At 42.3% G+C, this 16,736-nt stretch overlaps 1 protein-coding gene across 1 annotated transcript in view; it reads left to right on the forward strand.

Moving 5' to 3' along the window:
- The window catches only part of LOC120053189 (A disintegrin and metalloproteinase with thrombospondin motifs 20-like), a 147,730-nt gene that overhangs the window by 19,187 nt on the left and 111,807 nt on the right, over positions 1–16,736 (forward strand). Inside the window, exon 4 of the mRNA XM_039000350.1 lies at positions 13,676–13,959. Within this exon, the coding sequence (XP_038856278.1) occupies positions 13,676–13,959 (284 nt within the window). The remainder of the gene's footprint in view (positions 1–13,675; positions 13,960–16,736) is intronic.

Below are 16,736 nucleotides of genomic sequence, written 5' to 3' on the forward strand. Positions count from 1 at the left end.
TACTCATGTTTGTTTCCATAGTTGGTGAAGTCCTGTTGGTTTCCATAGTTGGTGTAGTCCTGTTGGTTTCCATAGTTGGTGTAGTCCTGTTGGTTTCCATAGTTGGTGTTGTCGTGTTGGTTTCCATAGTTGGTGTAGTCCTGTTGGTTTCCATAGTTGGTGTAGTCCTGTTGGTTTCCATAGTTGGTGAAGTAATATTGGTTTCCGCAGTTGGTGTAGTCCTGTTGGTTTCCATAGTTGGTGTAGTCCTGTTGGTTTCCATAGTTGGTGTAGTCCTGTTGGTTTCCATAGTTGGTGTTGTCCTGTTTGTTTCCATAGTTGGTGTGGTCCTGTTTGTTTCCATAGTTGGTGTAGTCCTGTTGGTTTCCATAGTTGGTGTAGTCCTGTTGGTTTCCATAGTTGGTGTAGTCCTGTTGGTTTCCATAGTTGGTGAAGTAATGTTGGTTTCCATAGTTGGTGTTGTCCTGTTTGTTTCCATAGTTGGTGTAGTCCTGTTGGTTTCCATAGTTGGTGTTGTCCTGTTTGTTTCCATAGTTGGTGTAGTCCTGTTGGTTTCCATAGTTGGTGTACTCATGTTGGTTTCCATAGTTGGTGAAGTAATGTTGGTTTCCATAGTTGGTGTAGTCCTGCGTGTTTCCATAGTTGGTGTACTCATGTTTGTTTCCATAGTTGGTGAAGTAATGTTGGTTTCCATAGTTGGTGTAGTCCTGTGTGTTTCCATAGTTGGTGTACTCATGTTGGTTTCCATAGTTGGTGTAGTCCTGCGTGTTTCCATAGTTGGTGTACTCATGTTGGTTTCCATAGTTGGTGAAGTAATGTTGGTTTCCATAGTTGGTGAAGTAATGTTGGTTTCCATAGTTGGTGTAGTCCTGTTGGTTTCCATAGTTGGTGAAGTAATGTTGGTTTCCATAGTTGGTGTAGTCCTGCGTGTTTCCATAGTTGGTGTACTCATGTTGGTTTCCATAGTTGGTGTAGTCCTGCGTGTTTCCATAGTTGGTGTACTCATGTTTGTTTCCATAGTTGGTGAAGTCCTGTTGGTTTCCATAGTTGGTGAGGTCCTGTTGGTTTCCATAGTTGGTGAAGTCCTGTTGGTTTCCATAGTTGGTATAGTCCTGTTGGTTTCCATAGTTGGTAAAGTAATGATGGTTTCCATAGTTGGTGAGGTACTGTTGGTTTCCATAGTTGGTGTAGTCCTGTTGGTTTCCATAGTTGGTATAGTCCTGTTGGTTTCCATAGTTGGTAAAGTAATGATGGTTTCCATAGTTGGTGAGGTACTGTTGGTTTCCATAGTTGGTGAAGTCCTGTTGGTTTCCATAGTTGGTGAAGTCCTGTTGGTTTCCATAGTTGGTGAAGTCCTGTTGGTTTCCATAGTTGGTGAGGTACTGTTGGTTTCCATAGTTGGTGTAGTCCTGTTGGCTTCCATAGTTGGTTATGTCCTGTTGGTTTCCATAGTTGGTGAAGTCCTGTTGGTTTCCATAGTTGGTATAGTCCTGTTGGTTTCCATAGTTGGTAAAGTAATGATGGTTTCCATAGTTGGTGTAGTCCTGTTGGTTTCCATAGTTGGTGTTGTCCTGTTGGTTTCCATAGTTGGTATAGTCCTGTTGGTTTCCATAGTTGGTAAAGTAATGATGGTTTCCATAGTTGGTGAGGTACTGTTGGTTTCCATAGTTGGTGTTGTCCTGTTGGTTTCCATAGTTGGTTATGTCCTATTGGTTTCCATAGTTGGTGAGGTACTGTTGGTTTCCATAGTTGGTGTGGTCCTGTTGGTTTCCATAGTTGGTGTGGTCCTGTTGGTTTCCATAGTTGGTGAAGTAATGATGGTTTCCATAGTTGGTATAGTCCTGTTGGTGAAGTAATGATGGTTTCCATAGTTGATGAAGTCCTGTTGGTTTCCATAGTTGGTGAAGTAATGATGGTTTCCATAGTTGGTGTAGTCCTGTTGGTTTCCATAGTTGGTGTAGTCCTGTTGGTTTCCATAGTTGGTGTAGTCCTGTTGGTTTCCATAGTTGGTGTAGTCCTGTTGGTTTCCATAGTTGGTGTGGTCCTGATGGTTTCCTCAGTTGGTGTGGTCCTGTTGGTTTCCATAGTTGGTGTGGTCCTGTTGGTTTCCATAGTTGGTGTGGTCCTGATGGTTTCCATAGTTGGTGTGGTCCTGTTGGTTTCCATAGTTGGTGTGGTCCTGATGGTTTCCATAGTTGGTGTGGTCCTGATGGTTTCCATAGTTGGTGTGGTCCTATCTCTGCACACCTTGGTAAAATGTGTTGATTCTGTAGAAGCGGAACAGTATGTTTACACTGAGTTAAAGTCAACAAAGATCAAGTTGAAGAGCTACTATTTCTCAAACTGAATATATAATTTAGGCATAATATTTTTGTAAATTCAAGTTCAGATAGATAACTTTCCTTGACACTAACATGACCTAGATCGCCTTCCCCCCTACTGTTCACTAGGCACCGAGCAGCCATGTCTAGGACTACAGCTCGATATGCACACTAAGCCATCTTGGGTGGTTTTGCCACTGTTTTTGATAACTGTGAAGTTGGGAGCTGTTGAGTGGGTGATTAAGAGGCGAGTGTTCTTAAGTTTTAAAAGGTGAATGTTCCTCATTATGCCAGGATAGGTTTAAAAGCTTCTCCAAAGGAGCTCGTCAGACTGAAATCACAACAACACTGTGACTGTGTCGGTCCCTTAATGCAACATTCTGGGGGTTATCTGTCTGTCTGCCTGTGGGCAAAAGTTTGCATGTGAATCTCTGTGTCAGTTGTCCTGAGATGGAGATAGTCAGAAGGATGGGGGTAGCCCAGGATAGGGGAAGACTATTCTCACTCTGCTCACTAGGTCTCTCCAGGGCTGACATGTATGAGAGCTTTGAAGGTAATAAGAGGTTGTAGTTGTGTGTTTCTCTCTCATGATGTACTTACTATACTGCAGGCCTGACTGGTCCCTGGTACTAGGACTGGGATGCAGTGAATGGAATAATTAGTGTGATTATAGAGAAGGTCCGAGTTGCTTCTGTTGGAGTACACAGAGTTGGTTGGCTGTGGGCCTGTGGCTATCCCTCCCCGACACAAAGCATCGCAGCATTTCCCTTTGCCCCTGACCTCTAAACACAAATATTTCTATGGGAATCACCCATCGCGTGGCCCACAATGTAAAAATGACGTGGGTCCAAATGCAAGCTTCAGCTTTTTTTGTCAAAGGATTAATTTAAATGGAAAATGCTCTCTCATGCTGTCTTCCGTGCGTTCTGGTATTGAACTAGCCGACTTCAATCGCTCCCTGTTCTTTAGCGTGCCCATGTATGTGAATGGAAGCGCTTATTGTGTGTTGTGTGTAACTTTGGCTTGTGTCACCTTTTGTTTGGGGTCACTCATTGGATGGGATCTGACCACGGGCTCTTCCCTAGTGGTGTTCAGAACTCCATTTAAATTGTTTACGATCTCAGTTGAAGTTGTTTTTGTCTCTCATGCCGTGTTGGGAATGGGCTCAGTAGAGGTATGCATGGTGCGATGGATGAATGGTTATCGGTCAGACAACCTCTATCACCTTTACGATCTGGCTCACGAAGTTGTGGGGGCTTTGGGATGTAATCTGGCTCCATAGGGCTTAGGTCCCCAACACACCATATTGTTACTCATCCTGAAATGTGTATCTGGGGGAGTGAGTGTGTTAAAATGTTTGCTTTGTTTGTGTCGTGTACATGTGAAGTGTGTGCGCATGTACAGACTGTGTGTGTGTGTGTGTGTGTGTGTGTGTGTGTGTGTGTGTGTGTGTGTGTGTGTGTGTGTGTGTGTGTGTGTGTGTGTGTGTGTGTGTGTGTGTGTGTGTGTGTGTGTGTGTGTGTGTGTGTGTGTGAGTGTTTGTTGTCTCTGCTGCTGTGACAGAGACAGCTCTCTGAGGAGTTGGAATTGCTGAGCGAGAAGAGGACAGGAGAGGAGCAAGTTTCTGTCTTCATCTGTGTGCCTAGCCTGGTCTGCGCTGCATGTGCCGGTCTCGCTCTAAACCCTGGCACTGGCCCCGGACGTTTCTCAGGCTCTCTCTGCCTACCTCCCCTCTACACCGTGTCTCTGTCTGTAGTAGCCCCTCAATCCACGTTATAGTTTTCAAACTCAACTCCAACTATGAATTTACAGGAGAAGTTGGACTGTGTAGTAACTGGGGCACTCAGGAAAGAAAGAAATCAGACATAGTTAATGATACATTTGGTGAAAATTGTGCCTTTGTCTATAATCGATTGAGGTATGAAGTGCTATGATGCTTCTCCGACCTAGTCAATAGTTATTGTGAACCTAATGTTAGTAACTTATAGTTAGTATGAACTCCAGTTCTGCACTTCAGAAATAATAGAGCACTCATTGCTCTGATGTTCTTTATGGAGAGAGTGACATAGGCAGCTCATCATTCTTCCTCATGGTCATCTGACTGACTGGACGAAAACAGATTGAATGGGTGTTGGATCAGCTATACACACTAGACAGACCGATATAGAAAGATAGACAGACAGACAGACAGCAGTCTAATAGTTGTCATGTGGCAATAGCGACAGGACAACCCCAGTGAACCCAGCCCAGTGTGTTGTCTCTGTCTCGGAGTTCCAGTGACAAATTCCAACGGCTATTTTATGCAGCGGTCTACTGTCTGTCTGTCTGGGTATTCTGTCTGAACAGATGGGCAGCAGTGTTCTGTTATAGTGACATCAGTCAGATGTGTGGTGCTGACAGGTGAGGGACATGGGCAGGCTGGGACACCATTGACCCTGATGGGAGGACAGGTGCAGGCCAGAGATGTGCAGGCCAGAGATGTGCAGTGTCATTGCTTGGAGCTCCTATGTCCATCTGAATACTTATAGGCACCAAAACAAGTTGTTGAAATTATTATGTTACTCTTATGTATGGAACGTATATGGAGGTTATTTGATCTTAAGGAATTGAGACCAATGGAATATACAGTGCCTTCGGAAAGTATTCAGACACCTTGACTTTTTCCTAATTTTGTTACGTTACAGCTTTATTCTAAAGTTGATTAAATAAATAAAAATCCTCAGCAATCTACACACAATACCCCATCATGACAAAGTGAAAACAGGGTTTTAGAAATTTTACAAATAGAAAACAGAAATACCTTATTTACATAAGTATTCAGACCCTTTGCTATGAGACTCAAAATTCAGCTCTGATGCATCCTGTTTCAATTGATCATCCTCGAGATGTTTATACAACTTGATTGGAGTCCACCTGTGGTCAATTCAATTGATTAAACATGATTTGGAAAGGCACATAACTGTCTTTAAAATGTCCCAGAGTTGGCAGTGCATGTCACAGCAAAAACCAAGCCATGAGGTCAAAGGAATTGTCCGTAGAACTCCAAGATAGGATTGTGTCGATGCACAGATCTGGGGAAAGGTACCAAAAAAATTCTGCAACATTGAAGGTCCCCAAGAACACCATGCCCTTCATCAGTCTTAAATGGAAGAAGTTTGGAACAACCAAGACTCTTCCTAGAGCTGGCCGTCCGGCCAAACTGAGCAATCGGGGGAGAAGGGTCTTGGTCAGGGAGGTGACCAAGAACCCGATGGTCACTCTGACAGAGCCCTAGAGTTTGTCTGTGGAGATGGGAGAACCTTCCAGAAGGACAACCATCTCGGCAGCACTCCACCAATCAGACCTTTATGGTAGAGTGGCCAGACGGAAGCAACTCCTTAGTAAAATGCACATGACAGCCCGCTTAGAGTTTGCCATAAGGCACCTAAGACTCTCAGACCATGAGAAACAAGATGCTCTGGTCTGATTGAACTCTTTGGCCTGAATGCCAAGCGTGGTGGTGGCAGCATCATGCTGTGGGGATGTTTTTCAGCGGGAGGGACTGGGAGACTAGTCAGGATCAAGGGAAAGATGAATGGAGCAAAGTACAGAGAGATCGTTGATGAAAACCTGCTCCAGAGCGCTCAGGACCTCAGACTGGGGTAAAGGTTCAACTTCCAACAGGACAACGACCCTAAGCACACAGCCAAGACAACGCAGGAGTGGCTTCAAGACAAGTCTCAGAATGTCCTTGAGTGGCCCAGCCAGAGCCTGGACTTGAACCTGATTCAACATCTCTGGAGAGACCTGAAAATAGCTGTGCAACAATGGTCCGCATCTAACCTGACATAGCTTGAGAGGATCTGCAGAGAAGAATGGGGAAAAACTCCCCAAATACAGGTGTGCCAAGCTTGTAGCGTCATACACAAGATGACTCGAGGCTGTAGTCGCTGCCAAAGGTGCTTCAACAAAGTAATGCGTAAAGGGTCTGAATACTTATGTGTATTGGGATATCAGGTTTTTCTATTTGATAAATTAGCAAAAATGTCTAAAACCTGTTTTTGCTTTGTTATTATGGGGTATTGTGTTTAGATTAATGTAGATACATTAAGGCTGTAATGTAACAAAATGTGGGAAAAGTCAAGGGGTCTGAATACTTTCCGAAGGCACTGTAGATGGAGTTTGGAATCCAAGATGTTGCTGCTGTGATCTACAGTACTTTGAACAAAATTATAAACGCAACATGTAAAGTGTTGGTCCCATGTTTCATGAGCTGAAATAAAAAATCCCAGAAATGTTCCATATGGCAGAAAGCTTATTTCTCAAAAATGTTCTCCTTTGCCAAGATAATGCATCCACCTGACAGGTGTGGCATATCAAGAAGCCAATAAAACAGCATTATCGTTACACAGGTGCACCTTGCGCTGGGGACAATAAAAGGCCACTTTAAAATATGCAGTTTTGTCACACAACACAATGCCACAGATGTCTCAAGTTTTGAGGGAGCGTGCAATTGGCATGCTGACTGCAGGAATGTCCACTAGAGCTGTAGCCAGATAATTTAATGTTAATTTCTCTACCATAAGCCACCTCCAATGACGTTTTAAAGAATTTGTCAGTACGTCCACCCGGACAGCTGATGAAGCTGTGGGTTTGCATAACCAAAGAATTTCTGCACAAACTGTCAGAAATAATCTCAGGGAAGCTCATCTGCGTGCTTGTCATCCTTACCAGGGTCTTGACCTGACTGCAGTTCGGCGTCGTAGCCGACTTAAGTGGGAAATGCTCACCTTCAATGGCCTCTGCCATCACCTCATGTTTCAGCATGATAATGCACAGCCCCATGTCACAAGGATCTGTACACAATTCCTGGAAGCTGAAAATGTCACAGTTCTTCCATGGCCTGCATAATCACCAGATATGTCACCCAATGAGCATGTTTGGGATGCTCTGGATCGACGTGTACGACAGCGTGTTCCAGTTCCTGCCAATAAAAATGTATTTACATATCTGTGACCAACAGATACATATCTGTATTCCCGTGTCACGTGAAATCCATAGATTAGGGCCTAATTTATTTATTTCAATTGACTGATTTCCTTATATGAACTGTAACTCAGTAAAATCTTTGAAATGGTTGCATGTTGTGTTTATATTTTTGTTCAGTGTAGTTTTACAGTTGAGACACAGGGGGATAATGCAATTTCAATCATTTTAAGACCACTCATGGCCTCATTAAAAACTGAAGGGAAAGTACGTGCCAAATGCTTTGGGGTAATTGATTCAGTGCCGTGGTATTATAACAGTTTGGTTTTCTGCAGCCCATCTTTACTGTACATCTCAGAGAGGTGCTCACTCTCCCCAACGAAAAAAGCAGACAGAAATTAACCGACCATCATCTCTTCTCTGTCTCCTCAACACGAGAGAAACAAGGAATGTCTGGCAGCTTTCACTGCTCTTATCGCGTGAGGTAGAGATGGTTACATTGAAGGACAACCTAGCTGTTTCATCATTGTTGTTGAACTCTAGAGCAGAGGGATGTGATTCCCTGTTGAGAAAGTCTGGTACCTGAACTCTAACCCTTAACCCCCTGGCCACCCTACAGCTTTTAACATGGATCTGGACAGTAACACCGACACCACTGTGGGAAGACAGTGTGTGAATGCTGCTATCATTCTTTATAATGGTCAAGAGTCATGCAGCCATGTTTAAAAGCTTTCATTCTACAGCAACAATTAGTTCCCTATTCTCTCTGTCTAGCCAGCAGCCACTTAATTACTCTTAATTGTAGGTCTGTGTGGGTCTAGAGGATGTTGTACTGTTTGTTAAACGACCATACCAACGTGACCCTTGATTGGCCCAGGCATGATCTATGCTTGCTGTAAGGTACACTACAGCTATACAATGCTGCGGACTAAACTGTCTCCGTAATTGGCACCCAAGTGACAGAGCTCTTTCTCTCCCAGTGGGTTATTGTAAAATAATGTTAATTAGCTCAACAATGAAATCATTGTTCCCTATTGTTGGGCTTTTGGCATTGATACATCTGAACGAGATTGAAAAGAGGTCGTAGTGCATTGGAGTATGAAATAAATTGACTTTAATCCAGCTGAAGAGGAGGACAACGTCATATTTGTTGACATCATGCTTGAATGATGTCAACAAACATTTGTTGTAAAAAAACATATACTATTGTTTGAATGTTTCTTGGATTGTAAACAAAAAATAATATATATAGGTACATTTTTTGTGGTTATTGTGGTCAAACGCCCTGTGTGCGATTGTGTTTGTGTGAGTGGGTAATAAAGTCTTATTGGAAGAATACATAGTGTTGAAGCTGAAATATGTAACTTTTTGGAGGAAACCGACCAAATTCACATAGAAATGTGTGCTATAGATCTTCCATTCTCATTGAAAGCAAGTCTAAGAAGAGGTAGAGTTGTTCTATGTGCACTATGTTGTGGTAATTTCCTGTATTACTAAATGATGAGAGTTTACAAACCACACACAAGTCAGAGTTATACTTTAAAGTCCATCTTTAATTATATGAGCTTCAACATAGCCCTTTGACTCTCAGATCAATTCAGTGTCTATAAATGAATTCTCTGAGAGTCCTTACAAAAGAATACTTAGTATCTTTTATAGCCAAGATACACCCCTCTCAACTCACATGACGAACCACAGATCTTAGGAACTTCACAAAGGGCCTTTTACTTGAAAGAGAAGTATCCCATAGCCAGATAGCATTAGCTATAAATTATCGTTCAGTTTGGTCTCTTGGGCGAGGTTCTACTTCTCGTTCTTGGTACTTACCAATTATTCTTAATACAATTCTAAACATATTTCAAAGAGAATATCCACACATTCTATTGAAACTATTCTTTGAAATTGGCTTATACTCCCCATCACACTGTCAACTCCATCGTAGAGCCAAGGATCAGGAAGTTAGACCTATATCCCCTCGGGAATAGAACAGAACAAACACAACAATACAATACACTCCTTCACATATCACTCAAGGTGTATAAACTTCAATCCAAAACCTCAAAGAACTGAATCCTCCCCCATTTTTTAACACATATCTCTCAGTATGAGAGTAATGTATAAAACAAAACTACTACTGGTACAAAAGATAAAACAACATTTCAAATAACCTAACCAAATAAAATCACTAAACTGAAAAACTCCACAACGAAAATTGATTTAACCCATATGGTCATCGGAAAATAGAATTAAAGCAGCCTTAGTTAATATGGCTAAGAACTATATTGTTCAATTACACAAATTACCTTGAAATCAGTATTTCAAATGACCATAAATTCATTATTAACAAATCTAACATCTTTCAAAAGTTGGCGCTGTCTCATCAGCGTAAAAATCAAAACTAACTTTTTCCACAAGGTTTGCATTCCCCAAAGGTCAATCCTGTTCAGCTCGTACATTAATGATCTTCCTTCTGTCTGTACAGGGTCTGAAGTTCCAATGTATGCAGATGATACAGTGATAAATTCATGCAAATACCAAACAACAAACTACACAAGAACAAACTACTATAATAGTTCAGATTACAAAATTGCTCAGAGACTCATGTTTGCATCTCAATAAAATAAAACACAGTCTGCATGTTCCTCACAAAGAAAACAACTGATGCCCCTGAGACAGATGTCTATGTATCAGGGGAAAAGCTCAAATAACCAAATTCAACCTAGCTAATTTCCCAAAACATATGAAATTGTTTTGACTATAGAGGTAACCAAACTATGATTAAAATCTATGATACTCCCCCACTTAACATAGTACCTTACTAGTTTGGCCCAAGCTTGCTTTTCAACATTAATACCCATTCAGTCTTCTGCAAACCGTCTCTCAAAGTACTTGTTAGGTAACCCAATAGCTATAGAAAGCATAAGCTCCTGAGTAGGCTTGCTTTATGCAATACACTGACACCTATCTTGTATTCAAGATTCTAAATGTCCAGGCTCCCTCTCACTCAGTACTTTTATTGAACAGAAAACCCAAACCTTATGGCAGCAGATCCACAAGATCTGCCATGAGAAATGACTGTATAGTTCCCTTAAGGAAAAGTACCTTTAGTCAATCTGCTTTCAGTGTGAGAGCTTCCCATGTCTGGAATACCCTGCCTTTAGACACACACAACTGTGATTAATGATGCACTGTCCCTGTAAAAATAAAAACTACTCAAACTGCAATCAACTTTAATGACCTGACATTGTTCCACGTAATGGAAACAGATTACAATGTTAGACTACATTAACTTTCTGCTCAAATTCACTGGTGTTAACTAAACAATCAAACCAAGATTTAATAACCATCAGAATACATTATCACAATGTTTCCTTACTCACACCTGAATCACTTTCAGTTTAACATATCGTATTTTTCTTTCTTTCCAGTGGGAAAAAATATAACCCCTCTCCAGCAACATTTTGTCTTACCTGTTATCGTAAGATTAAAACCAAACTTTACAACTTTCTCTTCTCTTTCCTCTTCCCACTTATGAAATGTCCAAGACTTTAAAAATAACACGCAACGCCAAATTTATAACATACAGTATGTCAGTCAATCCATGCACATTTGTGGCCTGCTGGAGGTCATTTTGCAGGGCTCTGGCAGTGCACCTCCTTGCACAAAGGCGGAGGTAGCGGTCCTGCTGCTGGGTTGTTGCCCTCCTACGGCCTCCTCCACGTCTCCTGATGTACTGGCCTGTCTCCTGGTAGCGCCTCCATGCTCTGGACACTACGCTGACAGACACAGCAAACCTTTTTGCCACAGCTCGCATTGATGTGCCATCCTGGATGAACTGCACTACCTGAGCCACTTGTGTGGGTTGTAGACTCCGTCTCATGCTACCACTAGAGTGAAAGCACCGCCAGCATTCAAAAGTGACCAAAACATCAGCCAGGAAGCATAGGAACTGAGAAGTGGTCTGTGGTCACCACCTGCAGAACCATTCCTTTATTGGGGGTGTCTTGCTAATTGCCTATAATTTCCACCTTTTGTCTATTCCATTTGCACAACAGCATGTGAAATTTATTGTCAATCAGTGTTGCTTCCTAAGTGGACAGTTTGATTTCACAGAAGTGTGATTGACTTGGAGTTACATTGTGTTGTTTAAGTGTTCCCTTTATTTTTTTGAGCAGTGTACTTGGAAGATGTGGGGGGTGTGTGCGCCTCCTAAGTCAGACTAGAAATCCACTCCGAGTACCTCTCCTCCACCAGCGTTGTTTTGGGTTGGCCTCTAGAATCAGTTCAATTGCCCTGGGGGTTGCGAACAAAGGATTCGCTTCGGGAAGTCATATTCCTGGTCGTAATGCTGGTAGTGCTGGTGAGTTACCGCCGCTCTGATATCCAATAGTTCTTCCCGGCTGTATGTAATAACACCAAAACAATTCTGGGCTAATAATGTAAGAAATAATTCCCAGAGGTAAAGAGAATATATTAAATAAATTAAGTTGGTAATTGGTAGGAAATGATGTGTGTTGTGCAGTATATTGTCTATGGCCATGGCTGCCTTCCAGACACTTTACAAAAATACACTTTATTTTGATGCAGTCTCAGTAAAGTGCAGGAAAACAGTATGATAGAGAGTTAGTATTGACGGTTAACTGGTAATTCCGGCAGCTGCTTGGATCACAGTTTTCTGCAGTCTTCCCCTCTCTTCCCAGCAACAGCTACTGATAGGACGGTTAGGACGGATAGGATGGTTTGTCCGACCATAGAGATCTATATTTCCTCAGCTGTGAGGCAGCAGAAATATTATAAGCCTTCTTTCTGTTAAGAGTCGGACATCTCAGCACATGTGGCTATACATTAGCTCATATCCGGACAGCCTGATGCATGGTGTACTTTTCATCATGCATATCCATATCCAAACCTAATCCATCCAGATACATTGTTGATCTTGGACCAACACATTGAAGCATTTGTTATGTATGTTTTATTTCTTTCACCTTTATTTAACCAGGTAGGCCAGTTGAGAACAAGTTCTCATTTACAACTGTGACCTGGCATGTCAGGCTTGCTTTCTTTTATCTCTCTACTTTTGAATGCTTTTTGATAATGTAGTAGTATTCTCTTTTGTAGTATGATCTCTTTGACAGAGATGGTTAAAGTCCGTTATTCCAGGTGAGGGGTAGGGTAGGGTTGGAGTGTGTAAGACCACCTGCAGCTCTTATGGGCTGCCAGGAGGTTGCCTGAGCAGAAAGTGGAGGCCTCCCTACCCCAGTCCCACAGCCCTGACCCTGGCTCCTCTTCCCTGGTGCTGTTGTGCTTCAGCAGCATAGTGTCACAGGAAAGAAAGGACCTTCTGCACAGACAACATAAACACACATAGTTATCCCTCTCCCTTCCTTCACCTCCACAAGTTGGCTTCAGCGTGCTTTCCCATCTTCATCTTATCCACTTTCTCTCTCATACTCTCCCCCCTCTCTCTGTCATTCACTTTCTCGCTCTCTCTCTTTCTTTCTCTCCCTTCAGTTCCTCTTATCCTCCCTCTTTTCCCATCCCTGTCATCATGGTAAAGGAATCCATCTCTCACCTCTCAATGACTGAGCTCTGCTGTGCTACACGTGCAGTTAATCTGAGGTCCATCTAACAGAGGGAAGGATTGGAAGTGATGCCAGTGGCCTACGTGTAGCCAGAGAATATGGCTGCTTTCCGTACTCTTTTTACCTTTTAAGGTTGTTAAGTGCTTTCTCCTTTGGCCTGAATATAACTGTGTTTGCCTGAAAGTCGGAATCTGGTATCTGTTGCATTTCAGCTGTAATGTTCTGTTAAACTTGTCCTCCCTCAGTGACCCTTTCATTTGCTGTGATATACGGGCGATGGTTTAAATGAAGTGGTTTAAATTCATGTTCCCATGTGGAGTACACACTGTGGCAAGCCCCTGGTAAATGAAGAGGCAGCAGTGGGAATAGTCTGTCGTTAATAATAGACTTATTAGATGGTTTTCTGTGTTTGTATAAGTTGAAGTTGAGGCACAGGAGTGCAGCTTGTCTGACCTTCAAACTCTTAACCTAAAACCTCAGTTACTGACCCTGTGTCATTGTTACAACTGTTCTTCAGAACCTTGGAATGACACAGTAATTTATGGAAGGTTGTCTTGAAAGTCCAGTATTTGGGGGTTAGGTCTTTGGAATGTGGCTAAACTGAGGCCTTTCTCTTTAGCTCTAGACGTTCCATACTGCGGCAGGAAATGCTTGTAGATGTAACATAAAAGGTGTGAGGTTTTCTTGTCTTCTACAAGAATGTATTGTGTTCCACTATTTACACTCAGGTCCAAGTCCATTCCTATTACCATATTACCTTTAACCAGATTATGCTACTCTGTTAAATGACGTTCTATTTCCTGACAGGGGAAGGATCGGAAAGGCCAGTTGTCAATTTTCAGAGCAACAGGAGTATGGTAGAAGAGCTGGATTCCCTGAGAGACAGAATGGGCATCCACCACACAGGCTACGAGATAGACCGCCACTCCACCACCTCCAACTCCTCAGACCCCCGTCATAGAGCCCCGTCCAGGCAGAAGAGGTTCCTCTCGTACCCCCGCTACGTGGAACTGATGCTGACTGCTGACGTCAAGATGGCGCGCCACCACGGACACAACCTCGAGCACTACATCCTAACAATCATGTCAGTAGTAAGTAAAATATTGTTTTTAAAAATTATAAAGAAAAATACATTGTTGAATCTAGATTTGTTACTATGGTTTCAGGAAGTGTAACTTTTCTGTGATACAAAGTCATTCACTTTAATATAAGTTAAAGTGGTTAAAAATATTGGTATCTGGTTGGTAGTTTAGTTGACTTTCTACCGTACCCTATTTTCAGTATCTAAGGTTAACAGTTTTCCCCTCTATACTGTATGACATTAAACAATACTGTATGCATCTCCTTTGAATAAAAAAAGCTATCCACATGGGTGAAAACTAATGAGCAAAATCCAAACAGACCATTACAGTGTAATACAATATATATTCAACAAATTGGGAGACACAACAGTTATGATTGTATGTGACACAACACCCTGTTAGCCTTTACCTGATGAATCCTGCCAAACGATGCAACTGACAGTATGTTGGATCCCTAAGCATGCAAGACAGAAATGCTGATAGCCAGTTTTCTCTTTCCAATGTTACTCTGATAGCAACCTGTCCTGCATAGTTAGAGATGTGACTCATAAAGGGGTTCACTGGGCTGACTCAGCTCTTTACGATCTTATTGGCTTTTAGTTTGGTTAACGTTACCATATGCTGGTGTTACCTCAACCAAAATACAACACTGTAAAATACTGTACCTATTTGGAAACATATGGGCCTCAGCCCTTTAAAGGCAATAGGAAGGATATTTTGACGGTATACACACTTATTTTCCCACATACACACACGTGCACACAGATGTCGAAGAAAAACCTGTCAGGGCCTCTCAATCAAAAGACCTAGCACTCTCCGGCCAAACCAACAGAAACCAGACCCTGTATTTCAAACAAGAATAAGGAAATCAGCCAAGACTGATCCGTCATCGTCATGGTGACAGCACGTTGTGCCTGTTAGTGGAGCAGGGGGCTAATGGGTGGGCTGCTAGCCCTCTGATATGATGTCATAGTGTTTACACTGACCACATAGACGCATTCCTCCAGGGTATCAGAGTCTTGATTGTCTGTCCATCTATTTACCAGGCTACATCATAGTCTGGGTGCCCTGTCTGTCTGTCTGTCTGTCTGTCTGTCTGTCTGTCTGTCTGTCTGTCTGTCTGTCTGTCTGTCTGTCTGTCTGTCTGTCTGTCTGTCTGTCTGTCTGTCTGTCTGTCTGTCTGTCTGTCTGTCTCTGCCTGCCTGCCTGCCTGCCTGCCTGTCTGTCTGTCTGTCTGTCTGCCTGTCTATATGTCTGTCTATCAGAGGAGGGATCTGCTTCACGCAGCCCCCTATGCTCTGACCAGCTAAATGTTTATAGAGGGCTAATGAGTTCCTGTCAGAGCTCTGTTAGGATAGCCCCAGGAGGATAGTGACCCACACTGATAGGGCTGAACCAAAAGAAAGGCACAAAAAAACTTTTGTCCAAGGAGTGGTGGGATACACACAAGCCAAGCCCCCCCCCCCCCCCCCCCATCACCAGAGGGTCCTTAGAGAAATTGTAATTGCATGTAATAATATCATAATATACTGTCTATTAAACTTACCCTGAAGGAATAAAGATATGCATTCATTCCTTCTTTTCTTCAACTTGTCCTGTTATTTCAGTCAAGCCTTCAGAATGTGGTCTCTAGATCTACTCTCATTCAAAGTAATACTTGTATTTGCATTAGTTCAAATGGACCTATTGTCTGTTTTTGTACCATTAGTAGCAGGGGTTGGAAACCAAATAATTTTCCAAACGTTTCGTTCTGAACAGAACCATTCTTTTTTTTGTTCTGTTCCACTGTTCCGACCAGCAAAATAAAGTTCTGAACCGGTTCGAACCCCCGAAAAATATGGGTTTATATTGCTCCTTTCTGTTCCTTTTTAAACCTCTGAAATAGACATTGTTTTTACATTTAGCTCAACATTAAATTACTTCACCAATCAGTGCGGATAGAGCAGCTTGCTATGGAGCGTGTAAGCACCAATCTGTAAAGGAAAGTCATTCAGAGCAAATTGTATTTTGCCGTAACAGCATGGTTTAATCATAATGAAAGACAAACACATACACACTGTGCTGCCAGTCATTATGGACAGGGCAGTGTAGGGCATGAGATGCGACAGAAATTTTGCGGGTGGGGAGAGAGCGAGAGAGGGAGGAGGAAGTTTGGCTTGAAGCACTGGGCATCTTGTTATGACATGCATTATCTGAATTAGGCCCACAGAATTATACCTACTGAGGAGTGGCTTCTATGGAGTAACTTTGAATGTCTTTGAAATTCCGAGAGTTGGTTAACGTTGGACCAGAGCGAACATTAGTTAGCTAGTTAGCTAGCTAACAAGCTTGTGTGTGCAGAGGTGCACTAGAATTAAAAACACGTTTTACCTTTTTGTAGTTAATAAATCCAATGTGAAACGTGATAACTATAGTATACTAGCATTGTAAAAGTTAATCCATTCTTCTCTAATTAAGCATCTCTCCCTAATTTCTGAATTCCGCAAGTAACGTCATCAGTAGGCTACAGTAACAGTAAGGGGGAGAGGCAGGTAGCCTACACACACACTGGCAAAGATTTCCAGCTGGCAGGCAGATGCCGGAATAAGTTTCAAGTGAGGGCTTTGCATAAGCACTTTGTTGTGATTTTTGTAGCACTGGAAAAAAATCCCCAGAACGTAAAAGAACATTGTTAACCAGTTCCCGTGCTTTTAAAATAACTGTTCTGTTCCGGAACAGTATAGATCACTTTCTTTTCCGGTTCTGATTCTGTTCCTCGAATAATTGTGTTATTTTCTGGTTTTCAG

This window comes from Salvelinus namaycush, chromosome 9, assembly GCF_016432855.1.
Source record: "Salvelinus namaycush isolate Seneca chromosome 9, SaNama_1.0, whole genome shotgun sequence".
Classification (NCBI taxonomy): Eukaryota; Metazoa; Chordata; class Actinopteri; order Salmoniformes; family Salmonidae; genus Salvelinus; species Salvelinus namaycush.